Raw genomic sequence first — 12,675 nt, 5'->3', positions numbered from 1 at the left:
CAACTGGGGGGGGGGGTGTCACAGATGGGTTCATAAGGGCTAGTAGAGGAGGACAGATTGGGGCAGAGGCTGAATGGGAGTGGAGGCACAGGGCCAGATGGGGCTGGCTGAGTGGGAGTACAGACACACATGAGTGCAGGGGGTATGGGGACACACAGGAGGGTGGCTGAGTGGGTGTCAGGGGGGACGGGTGCAGAGATACATGGGAACAGGGGCAGATGTGCCTGACTGAATGGGAAAGGCTAGGGGTCAGCATGGAGGCGGCTCCCTAACAGTTGTGCCCACCCTCTCAAAAAAACCCTGTTCCATACTTTACCCAACCACCCTCCAGGTTCACTTCCAGGCTCCTCCCCTCTCTCTCAGCTCCTCTGTTACCCTGACTCCCCCAAACCGTTGCACTGTTTCTGGGAGGTGGGTGGGAAATATGGTTATGTACTGTAGTTTAAAAGCATTATTCAAAGTTCTGTATTTATGTGCCTAGTAAGGAATCTATTTGTCAATGATCATTTTTCATAGTTTGTATTGTAACAGGCACAGTTGCTGACATATTTTGAAATAAATTACCAAAATAATTGAAACTGATGTTATTTTTGACAAATAAAATATGAGCAAGCACTCGAAGAACTAAAAATTCTGCACATATCGATTCCACTTAGGTGTGTGCACGATCATTGGAAGATTTTTACCCTAGCCCCTGCCAACCAAGCACCTCCTCAGTTCCTTCTTGCCACCTGTGACGGTCGTTGGAACTGTGGAGCATGGCTTTGATCGCCACTTCCCTATCTCTTATACCTGTAGATAGTTGTAGTTGTCAGCAGTTTCTAGTTGTAGTTGATAGTAGTTAGTGTATATAGTAATTGGAGGTAAGGGATTTCTACCCTTCCCTCCCTGGTACCTAGGCTCATGCCTAGGTCTCCAGGTTTCAGACTGTGCTCGGCCTGCCTCAGGCTGATGCCTATGGGAGATCCCCACGACGCCTGTCTGAAGTGCCTGGGGGAATCACATCAATCAGATAAGTGCCACATTTGTAAGGCATTCAAGCCTTGGACAAAAAAGGAGTGAGACTTTTGTTTGACGCAGCTCCTCATGGAAGCAGCACTTTGTCCTTGGCCCCATGCTGAGAGTCTGAAGCGCACCTCCGGCACTGGAACAACCCGGCTCTGGCACTGCTTGCTGTCTCCAGGATCCAAGAGGCAGCACATGCAACCTGTTGCTCCTGTACAGTCCCCGGCACTGCCTGGGCCCCCCTTGGAGCAGCGTCCTGCGCTAGACTGCCCTGTGAAGGCTCCAACTCCGACACCACAAGTGCCATTGAGTCCAGTGCACATAAGCTCCCTGGTGCGTACCGTGGTCGAGCTTGGCCTGCCTTCCACCTCGAAGACTTTCTCTACTGCTCGCGAGCTGATTGCACTCACCGAGCTGGCACCGTCACAACCTTTGGTACCGCTGGTGCGGGCTGTTCCCTTGAAAGGGAAGCCATGATGCGCCTTCCATCTCAGAGTGAGATGGATCGGCACCGATCTAGGTCCCGATCCAGGCGCTGGTCTCATCCATGGCATCGCTTGCAGTCCCGGCACCAATCACCATCTCAGCACTGGTCGCACTCGCAGCGCCGCTCTGTCTCACGAAGATCTTCTTCCTGGTACAGTCGTTACCGGTCCAGCGCCGATCCCGGTGCTGATCTACTCGGAGTCATTCCCGGCCCCACTCCAGCCGTAGATCTTCACTGGGGTCCAGATCTGCCTCCCGGCACCGATACGACCGTCGGTCCCGGTTCAGGTTGCAATACCACTCGAGACCGTGGTGCCAATCTCCATCTCCATGGCATGGGCCAACAACACAGGACTGTGCAACCCAGCATGAGCGATCGGCTCCACCTTGGCCGTCCCACCCCCAACTCATTGTCCCAAGCAGAGAGTGACTATCATGTCCATGACCAAGACGTGGATGGTGCCAGCCAGTGGGACGACGAAGGGCAGGATCCTGCTCGGGAACCCCCACAATGGTCCTTTTGGACCCCTTGGGCATACCATCAGGCCCAGGGTGTCTCATTGGGGGCTTCTTGCTCTGCCCACTCAGAACCCTGGGTCCCGGAGACCACTGTCATTCGTGCCCCCCGCTCCCTGGGGATCAGCAGGGCCACCGGGGGGGGGGCAATTTGACCCAGGCCCCCCAGGGGCCCTGTGAGCCCTGGCCTGATGGAAGACTGGGTCTTCGGACGGCATTTTGGCGGCGAGGGGCCCTTCAGTACTGCTGAAGGGCTCCCCGCCGCCGAAGACTGGGACCACCGCCGGGTGAGTACAAGCGCCACAGCTCCCCCGCCTTGCCTCAGGCCCCCTGAATCCTCTGGGCGACCCTGGGGATCGGAAGTGATGGCCCTACCCTCAGCTCAGGCCCTTGCCCCTAGCATGGCAGACCTAGAGCAGCTAGACCCCCCACAGCATGACTTGCCAGGACCCATTAGTCCTGGACGTATCCTCATCTTTGCCCGATGAAGTGGTGGCGGGCACATCCTCCTCTGGCCCACCACCTATAGACCTCCATGTGCACCAAGACTTACTTCGCAGGGTGGCACAAAACATGAACCACCAGGTGGAGGAGGTGGTGGAAGTCGAGGATCCGGTGGTGGACATTTTATCTGCTGATACCCTCACACGGATAGCCTTGCCATTTATTCGGATAATCCAGGCTAATTCCAATACAATCTGGCAGTCTCCAGCGTCTATTCCTCCACTGCCAAGGGGGTGGAGAGGAAGTACTTGATCCCCTCCAAAGACTATGAGTACTTATACATTCACCCCCAACCATGCTCCCTCATTGTACAGTCCGTTAATGAGAGGGAAAGACACGGTCAACAAGCTCCCACCTCTAAATCCAAGGACAACTAGATGCTTGGATTTACTTGGGCGCAAGATCTACTCTACTGGCAGCCTACAACTCAGGGTGGCTAACCAGCAGGCCCTCTTGAGTCGTTATAATTATACCTGGAACTTGATGTGGAAGTTTCCAGAGATGGTTCCTTAGGAGTCCAGGAAAGAGTTGGATGTCTTGCTGCAGGAGGGCAAGAAAGTAACCAGGACATCCTTGCAGGCCTCAATAGATGTGGCAGACTCGGCGGCTAGGACTCTAGCCTTGAGCATAGTTATGTGCCACATTTCGTGGCTGCTGGTGTCTGGTCTCCCACTGGAGCTGCAGCAAATGATTCAAGACCTGTCCTTTGATGGCCAGGGGCTATTTTCAGACAAAACTGACTCAGTTCTAGTGGCTGAAGGATAACCGGGCCATCATGTGCTCACTGGGCATGCATACCCTAGTGACGCAATGTAGGCCCTTCCGACCCCAACTGCAGCGCACCTACCCTAACCCCCAGCTGAGACAGGACTTCTCTAGAAGACACGGCTGGGGTGGTAGGAGAAGGCAATCTGGTCCTCAGGCAGAATCAGCCCCCCCCCCCCCCCCCCCCAAAACCATCGGTGGGGCCCAAACAAACTTTTGAAGGTGCACCCGAGGGTGGAGCACCAGTCTCTTTACAGGATCCTTCCCCAACTTTTACCAACCGGCTCTCCTATTTCCTCCCTGCATGGTCCCGCATAATATCAGACTGCAGGGTCCTATGCCTGTGGGAATTCTGCATAGCCCACTTGCTCGACCTTGTGGTGGTGTTTCTCCTGAGGGTGCAAAACACCATGGCAGATCGCCTCAGCAGGTCCTTTCTGGCTCACGAGTGGTCAATTTGCCAGGATGTTATCCATTCAGTTTTCCGGAAGTGGGGGTTTCCCCACATCGACCTTTTTGCCTCTTGCAAGAATTGGAAGTGTCAGATGTTCTGCTCTCTCCAGGGGTGCTCCCCGGGCTCCCTATCGGATGCCTTCCTGATGCTGTGGAAAGACCACCTGTTCTACGCCTTTCCTCCATTCCCGTTAGTCCACAAGGTCCTTCTCAAATTGTGCAGAGACAATCTTGATTGCCCCGGTGTGGCCCAGGCAATTGGTACACACTCTCCTTGATCTGTAGGTGACCACACCAATTCCCCTCCCATTGTGGCCAGACCTGATCACTCAAGAGCACGGCCGACTGTGTCATCCGGACCTGCAAGTCCTCCATCTCACAGCATGGATGTTGCATGGCTAACTCAATCTGAGCTATGTTGCTGCCGCTCAGTGCAGCATGTACTCTTGGATAGCAGAAAGCCCTCTACTAGGTCCACGTATCTGGCCAAGTGGAAGCGTTTCTCCTGCTGGTGTGCCCGGAGCAATACTGCGCCTCTGGAGGTGCCACTACCTACCATTTTAGACTACCTCTTGTCCTTGAAACAGGAAGGCCTGGCGATTTCATCCATCAGAGTACACCTAGCAGCGATTTCAGTCTTCCACCCAGGTGAAAATGGGCGCTTGGTTTTCTCCAATCCTATGGTCAGCAGGTTCCTCAAAGGATTGGAATGTCTGTACCCGCAAATTTGGCGTCCGACCCCTACGTGGGACCTCAACCTGGTCCTATCCAGACTCATGGGTGCCCCGTTTGAGCCGATGTCCACTTGCTCGCTTCTGTACCTCTCCTGAAAAACAGTTTAGGCAAGACATGTGTTGGAGCTTTGAGCCCTCATGTCAGACCCACTGTATATGGTGTTTCATAAGGACAAGGTACAGCTGTGACCACACCCCGCCTTCCTTCCTAAGGTGGTGTCTGACTTCCATATAAACCAAGACATCTTCCTTCGTCTTCTACCCAAAGCCACATGCTTCTTGACAAGAACAACAGTTGCATTCCTTAGACGTTTGCAGGATCCTCGCCTTTTTACATCAAATGAACGAAACCTTTTAGGACGACGACCCAGCTGTTCGTAGCTGTGGCAGACCGGATGAAGGGCCTCCCGGCCTCCACACAGTGCATCTCATCCTGGATTACATCATGCCTCCGTGCGTGCTCTGACTTGGCTAGTGTCCCAACTATGCATCTTAATGCCCATTCTACCCGGGCTCAAGCTTCGTTCTCTGTCTTCCTGGCTCATGTGCCCATACAGGAGAGCTGTAGGGCAGCAACTTGGTCATTAGTACATACCTTAACTTCCCACTATGCGATAGTGCAGCAGTCCAGGGGTGATGCTGCATTTGCTTTAGCGGTCCTTCACTCTGTGACATCTCACTCTGACCCCACCGCCTAGGTAAGGCTTGAGAGTCACCTAATTGGAATCAATATGAGCAAGCACTCAAAGACGAAAAGGCAGTTACTCACCTTTGTAACTGTTGTTCGTCAAGATGTGTTGCTCATATCCATTCAAACCTGCCCTACTTCCCCTCTGTCGGAGTAGCTGGCAATAAGGGACTGAGGGAGCGCTAGGTTGGTAGTGGCATAAGGGCACCACTCAAGGGGGCGCCTCAGCTGACCTACAAGTGTTGCTTGGGTAAAAATCTTCCAACGATCGTGCACGCAGCACGCGCACATACCTAACTAGAATGGATATGAGCAACACATCTCGAAGAACAACGGTTACAAAGGTGAGTAACCGTCTTTTTTTGGCACAGAATTCCCCCAGGAGTAACTAATAAAGAAGTCTGGGTAAATCTAAATGTAGTATAATGAGAAAGATTGGAGGACAGGGGAAATGATCACCTCTAACTCTGTGTAGTTCCGCTTTCCCTGTATAAGTTAGCAAATTAATGCCTTATCACTTTCATAAACTGAGGGAAAAACTGCTTCAAATAATCTTAGTGACCATTATTTCTTTCTTTTGCATTAGAAATAAAACACACACATATCCTCTGAGGACCCTATCAATTATTCACTATTACAAAAGCAAAATGTAATTCAAGCAGCTTACCCCTCCTACTGAGCAACAGCACATATGAAATACTGATAACCCCACACCTCACCCTGTACCTCACACCCTCCTAACTGTTCGTGCATGAGGTGAAACAACAGGCCCTGCAGCATGACATCGAAAATTGGCAAATCTGGACCACTCAGACCAGGGTCAGGAAGACATTGCTGAATCCCAGGCCCTCGTGGAGAATTCCTGCCAACTGCTGCTGTCTGTTATATCGATAGGGATCTAGCCTCAGGATCTCTCCTCACCACAACTGTGGCAGGGTATCATGAGAGAGAATGAAGATGGAACAAACCTGCAACCTCTAATTTGAGACACTTCCAGTTGAAGGTATAATGTGTGGCAGGGACATGTTTTTTATTTGAATCCTAAGGTCCCAAACCTTTCATTTTGGGTTTGTTTGTGGGTCAGTCCCACAGTGGAAGATACCTACTTCCTGGTTTTGGATTGATGCAATCAGCCTTGCAGGAATTTTGGACCAGATCATTAGAAATGTTACAAGAGTAGGTATTATGAGATTTCCAGTGTCTTGGGCTAAGATCTTAGAAGAACACCTTAGATTTTACCCAGCACTGAATCCAACTTTGAACTTGGGCTACAAAGAGATTTGAAACTGCTTCCTTAGCCCTTGACTCTTAGAGCTCTTAAATGTACAGATTTTGGGCCAAATTCCTGCTCACCTTACTGACATGGCTCCACTGACTAAATTGAATTACTGTCATCAATGAGATGAGCAGGATTCAGCCCCTGGTTCACAAATAATATTTGTAGTGGAATACATTGCAAAAGAGATGTTTTCAACTATAACTGATTATGATGAAGTCTAATACTAGTATTACTTATTTAAAATGTAATTCAATATCTAAAATTCTACTGGAGCCTCCCACCATCTCTGTCTATCTCTTTTATGCTGCATATTTTTTTAAAGGGCTCTATAAATTAGCAACATTTAGTTGTCATTCCCAGAAAGGCCACAGTAAAATAGCTTGCACCATATGCTATTTGCTTCTTGTCTCCCAAGATTTTTGTATGTGCTGCATCTATGAAAAGCATCACACAACCCCCATGGTATACACTAGAGAAATAGGTGACTTTTCTTTATAAAATAAACAATGTAATTCTGAGATTAAACTACCTTTCAATGTGTAAAGGTGAAACTGAAAAATAGCTATTGCTGGATTTATCCCCAGCTCTAGAGACCATTAACTCAAATTTCAGGTTTTGTTCAATTCTTTTTAAATACAGATGTTAATAAACATCTTGAAATTGTCTTACCCAGAAAGTTCAGGGCTCCTTATAACCAGGTAATCTCCAGACGGTCCTTCAGGAAGTGTTACAATATCAGGATATTTGGCCTGTTAATAAAAAGGAAAATAAGAATATAACCATGTAGTAAAGGTGGTAACTACACAAACTGGCTTCAGAATATATGTTTTTTCCAGTTACGATTGATCTTAAGAACTATTAAAGACAAAGACTAAAAGGTGCTAAATTTATACTGAAGTGTATTGTAAAGCTCTAACAATGTTTAGACAAAATCAGATGTATGTAAGAGCAAAATGTATATTAAATGTACAAAACAAAACCTTCATTAATATACTCAGTTTGTTAGCATTGTGGCATGTCCATCACAGCTCTTTTTTTTCCCAGTAGTGATTCTCCAAAAGAATGAAAACTCAACAAAATGTATTAATTTAGTTGTTGGTTACTCACATCATTTGTTTATTAAACATGTGTTAATGTTTCATCTTTTCTTAATACTTAACTTAAAATGTGAGTGTCAACACAATAAAATGTAAATAACAGAATTTCTCTTCTAGAATGATGGGCTAAAACTGGAAGCTATTTCTCTCCTTGACATCAAAACATCTTAAAATTGTGGGAAAGCTTGGTAACACTCCAGAGTCAGACTAAATTTGCACTTAAAAGAGGAGGTTATTATCTTTAACTGGAGGTTCTTCGTGATGTGCGGTCCATTGAGGGTTTACACCCCTGCACCATGTGTCTGGAGCCAGAGAATTCGAAAGTAGTGTCCATTAGTCCACGCTGGCACCTTGGCTTGCTTCATGGTTTCATCCGAGGTGATAAAGGGCATCTGTAGTTCCTTTTCCACTGCAAATCCAACAGATCTGTGCAGAGGAGGAAGAAGGCAGGAAGTAGAATACAGATAGGAACTACATATCTTTAAGAACCTCTGTTATAGGTAAGTAACCTCCTCCTCTTCTTCAAAAATGGTCCCTATTTTATTCCACTGAGGATGATTAACAAGCAGTATCTAAGTCAGAGGAGGATGCAAGGATGAAGATGGAAGGGTTAAGCAAAGGACAGCTGCACTGAAGAAGGCAGCTGCCGCTGAGTCCTACACCAAGGCATAATGTGTAGCAATGGTGTGCACTGATCTCCTGGTAGCTGCTCTACCTGTCCTAGAGTGGTACATCATGGAAGGAGGCCATATTCGAAGTCTGAGCTCTCATCAAATGGATCCACACCCAGAGTGTGGAGGCAGACCAGATAATTGAGAGAGTGTAATGCACCCTGAAATCCACTTGGAGACTCTGTGTATGGAGAGTGCCTGACATTTAATTCTTTCAGCTATTCTAACAAACAGTCTGGGGGATTTCCTGATTGGTCTTGTCCCATTGAGGGAGTGGAGGAGTTGTCCTTCAGAGTTGTGCAGCTTTGGGAAGAAAACAAAGTGAATGGAATGATTAACATGAAACTGGGAGATAACCTTTAGCAAAAATTTGGGATGCAGGCACAACGAGACTATCTGTATGGAAAGTTGTGAAAGGAGAAACCCATCATGGCCCCAAGTTCACCGACCTGTCTCACTAAAGTGACAGCAATAAGGAAGGTGGCCGTTGTGGAAAGGAAGGCTATAAAGCATGATGTCAGTGGTTCGAAGGGCCGTTTCATTAGTACAGATAGAACTAGGTTGAGGTCCCAGGGGGGAGTGATGGGTTGTATGGGTGGGAAGGTTCTGATGAGGTCTTTTCAAAATCTTGCAGTCAACAGGTGTATAAAGACAGAATGTCCTTCCACAGGGGGGTGGAAGGCACTAATTACCACTAGGTGGATCTTGAGAGAGTTGAGGGAGAGACCTGATGTCTTCAGTGACAGGCGGTAGGCCCAGAAGGAGGGGAATCCCCACTGCTTCTCAGAGAAAGTCCCTTTTATTGGGCTCAGAAGGTGAAGCATTTCCACTTGGCCCAGTAATAACACCTAGTGGATTCTTTCCTGCTGCTGGAGAGGATGTTTTGCATTTCTGAAGAACACACCCATTCTAAAGAAGATGCCCATCCAAATACCATGCTTTGAAGTGAAGCGCTAGTGGATTGGGATGTCTGATCTTGCTATCATGTTGTGTCAGTAGATTGGGGAAGGTTGGGATGGGCGGACATACAAAAGAGGTTGGGAAACCAGAGGCGATCAGGATGACTTTTGCTCTGTCTCATCTGATCTTGTGGAGTACTCATCACCTTGAGAGTGGAGACCACCCACTGGAGCAGCATGTGCTGCATTTGCAGTTGATAGGGGAGGCAAAGAGGTCTCTGGTCAGATTCCCACACTGGTCAAAGATGTCACGCACCATGGAATCATGGAGTTCCCACTCGTGATCAATCACAAACTGCCTGATCAGCAAGTCTGCAATCACATTCTGAATCCCCGGGAGATATGCTGTAGATAAGAGGATATGGTGCATGATGCACTAGTTCCAGAAGCTGATTGCTTCTAAGCATAGAACGGTTGAGTTTGTGACCCATTGTTTGTTGATGAAGCAAACAGTGGTGGCGACGTTGTCCAACATTATAAGAACGTGATGGGAATGGGTGAATGGGAGAAATACTTGGCATGCCTTTCTTACAGCATGCAGTTCCAGAATGTTGATGTGCATTCTGGAGTCCATGTTCCCTCCACCATGTAATTTGCCCATGTGCTTTCCCCAGCCTACAAGTAATGCGTTGGTGATGACTGTCTTGTCCAGCGAGGAAGGGAGAATGGGAGAACCCCTACACAGACCTGGCATGGGTCCATCCATCAGTGAAGGGAAAAGAGCACCCGGGGGGGAGGGACTGTCAGCATGAGGTTTGGGTGAGTAAACCATCTGGAGCCACATCTGAATGCAGCGAAGATGGAGACGTACGTGATGGGGCCACGTGGCCAAGGAGGGATAGTCAAGTCCTGACTGGGACAGATGGATTGTTGATTATGTAGTTTGAGTTCTTGCAGAGCCTAGAACCTGTCCCACAGTAGGTAGGCTCTTGTGCTATGACCGAGTGGATGGAGGCCCCTCTGACGTCTAGCGATTGTGTCGGTTCCAAGGTTGATTTTTTGATGTTGATGCTGATTCCAACAGAAGAAAGGTGACCATCTAACATAGAAGTTGAAGCTTGGGCTTTGCATCTGGATTGTGCCACCAGGAGCCAGTTGTCAAATTATGGGAGTACAAGGACCCCATCATGCCTGATGTAAGCAGCCACGACGGAGAAAACCCTGATGAAGACTTGGGGACCAGCACTGAGTCCAAATGGAAGAACCTTGTATGAAAATGATGTGAGCTGATTGTGAACCTCAGGAACCATGTGTGGCCCAGATGAACGTCCTTGTGAAAGCAGGCATCTTGCATAGCAAGAGCTGTAAACCACTTGCCTTCTTGTAATGACGGGATGATTGTTGCTAATGTGACCATACAAAATTTGGGCTTGCAGATGAAGTGACTGAGAATGTAGAGGTCCAGAATTGGCCTCCACCCGCCTTTCTTTTTGGGTATCAGGAAGTAAGCTGAATAGAACCCCATCCCTTGATACTCTGGAGGAACTGCTCTATCACTCCTCTTTGTAGTAAGGAGTTCGCCTCTTGAGTGAGAATGCTGGCATGAAAGTGGTCCCAGAGGAGACATGGTGGGGGGACCTGTGGGTGAGGTAGCATGCTGAACTCAACCATACAGACATGGTGGATGACATTTAGCACCCATTTGTCTGTTGCTATTGCAACTTCAAGCTGGAAAAAAGAGTGCTAGATGTCCCCCAAGGGGGGTGGGGTGGTTGTATGGCAGTAGGCAAGGTGGTTGACAGTTCTCTAGAGTTTCTAAGAAATACCTTTTCTGTGAAAGCTGCATGTGGGAAGAGGAAGGCTGTGAAGGTGGACCCAGAGGGTGAGATCTTTGAATCTTTTGATGCTTCCATGATGGTTTGTAAGGCATCTGATGTAAAATCTGGGATGTCCTGTAATGTTGTATGGATGGCAAGGAGTAGAATTTACACTTTTGCACAGTGTCAAGTATCAGAGGGGTAGGCGTGTTAGTCTGGATCTGTAAAGGCAGCAAAGAATCCTGTGGCACCTTATAAACTAACAGACGTTTTGGAGCATGAGCTTTCGTAGGTGAATACATGCATCTGACGAAGTGGGTATTCACCCACGAAATCTCATGCTCCAAAACGTCTGTTAGTCTATAAGGTGCCACAGGATTCTTTGCTACTTTTGCACAGGTGTGTAAATATCCAAGGAATGAGGTGTAGCTCTTGCATCCTTGAGAGTGTGGAGGGAATCATTCGTTTTCTGGTTTAAAAGCTCTGATACATTGAAAGGGAGGTCTTCAATGGTATTTTGTACTTCCCTGGAGAAACCAGGGGCATGGAGCCACAATTCCCATGACAGAACTATGCCCGTAGCCATAGAGCAAGATGAAGTATCTGCCACATTGACAGCTGATTGAAGCGATGTCCTTGACACCAGTTTCCCTTCCTCAGATTCCCTGGAAGTGGGCCTGGTCTTGCTGTGGCAGTTTTTCAACAAATTCCTCCAGTTTGCTGTAATTTGAGAAATCATATCTGGCAAGTAATGCCTGATCATTTGAAATCCTGAATTGAAGGCTGGCTGAGGAGAAGACCTTGTGACCCCAAATATCCAATGCTTGCCCTCCTTATCAGATGGAGTGGAGTATGGGTGTTGTTGTCTGGACTGTTCCTTTGCTCCCGGACCAGAGGAGAGGGGTTGTGTGAGAAAAGAAGCTCAGACCCCCTTAGCTGGTATGTAGTAGCATTTTTCTGAACTCTTGGGGATAAGCATACATATGACAGCTGTATGCCATTGCCAAACTATTGTAGCTGGCTTGAGGATAGCATTGTTGATTGGCAGAGCATCTCTACCCGGCGTTTATGAGTGAAGGCTGTCCAGGAGCTTATACCCAGTGTCCTGAATCTCCTCCAGGGGAAGCTCTCTTGCCACTCTGTATCTCCTGGAACTGGTGGAAGTCATTTGGGGGAGAGGAGGACGCTAAAGTTGCTGCCACATCTGGTGAGGATGATGGGAATCCGCTCCAGTGGTACCTTCAGAACTCGACTGAGTGGCTCTTCTTTCATCATCGGCTCCAAGCATCTACTAGAAGGTGCTTGAGATGGAGAAATAGGTGAAGTTTCCCTCATGGAATGAGTGGGTTCTGAAGGTGGGGTATTGTGGCCTGGCTCCCCAGTAGGGCCAGCATGATGGACCTGGAGGTGCTGCAGTGGGCCACATGCTGGGGGGGGCAAGTGACTCCATGGCTGCAGGACTGGAAGATATTGCCATGATGTAGCTGGCCTCTTTGGGTACTTGTAGTGGCAGTAGGGGATGAGCGGTCCCTGCCCTTCATTCGATTCCTGTGAGGATGAAAACTTGGACATCGGTTCGATTGGTGGTACCATCAGAGCTGGTTGAAGTGTGTAGACAGTTGGTGCAGGGGATGAGGCGTGCCTCATCTGTGGCATGTCCTGAGTGCCAGATATCCTCTCCCAAGAAGTGGAAGGTCCCTGAAAATGTGGAGACCTCAGCTCTCCCAGGGCAAACAGTTCCTGGGGATCTGGCACTTTTCC

At 48.4% G+C, this 12,675-nt stretch overlaps 1 protein-coding gene across 2 annotated transcripts in view; it reads right to left on the bottom strand.

The window, feature by feature from the left end:
* The window catches only part of CENPP (centromere protein P), a 294,323-nt gene that overhangs the window by 2,152 nt on the left and 279,496 nt on the right, over positions 1-12,675 (bottom strand). For both annotated transcript variants that reach the window (XM_050957900.1, XM_050957902.1), the window contains exon 7: positions 7,100-7,179. In XM_050957900.1, the coding sequence (XP_050813857.1) occupies positions 7,100-7,179 (80 nt within the window). The remainder of the gene's footprint in view (positions 1-7,099; positions 7,180-12,675) is intronic.

The sequence above is a fragment of the Gopherus flavomarginatus genome, chromosome 6, assembly GCF_025201925.1.
Source record: "Gopherus flavomarginatus isolate rGopFla2 chromosome 6, rGopFla2.mat.asm, whole genome shotgun sequence".
In the NCBI taxonomy this organism is placed as follows: Eukaryota; Metazoa; Chordata; order Testudines; family Testudinidae; genus Gopherus; species Gopherus flavomarginatus.
The sequence above is the reverse complement of the archived record's forward strand: the minus strand, read 5'-3'. Positions and strand labels throughout refer to the sequence as shown.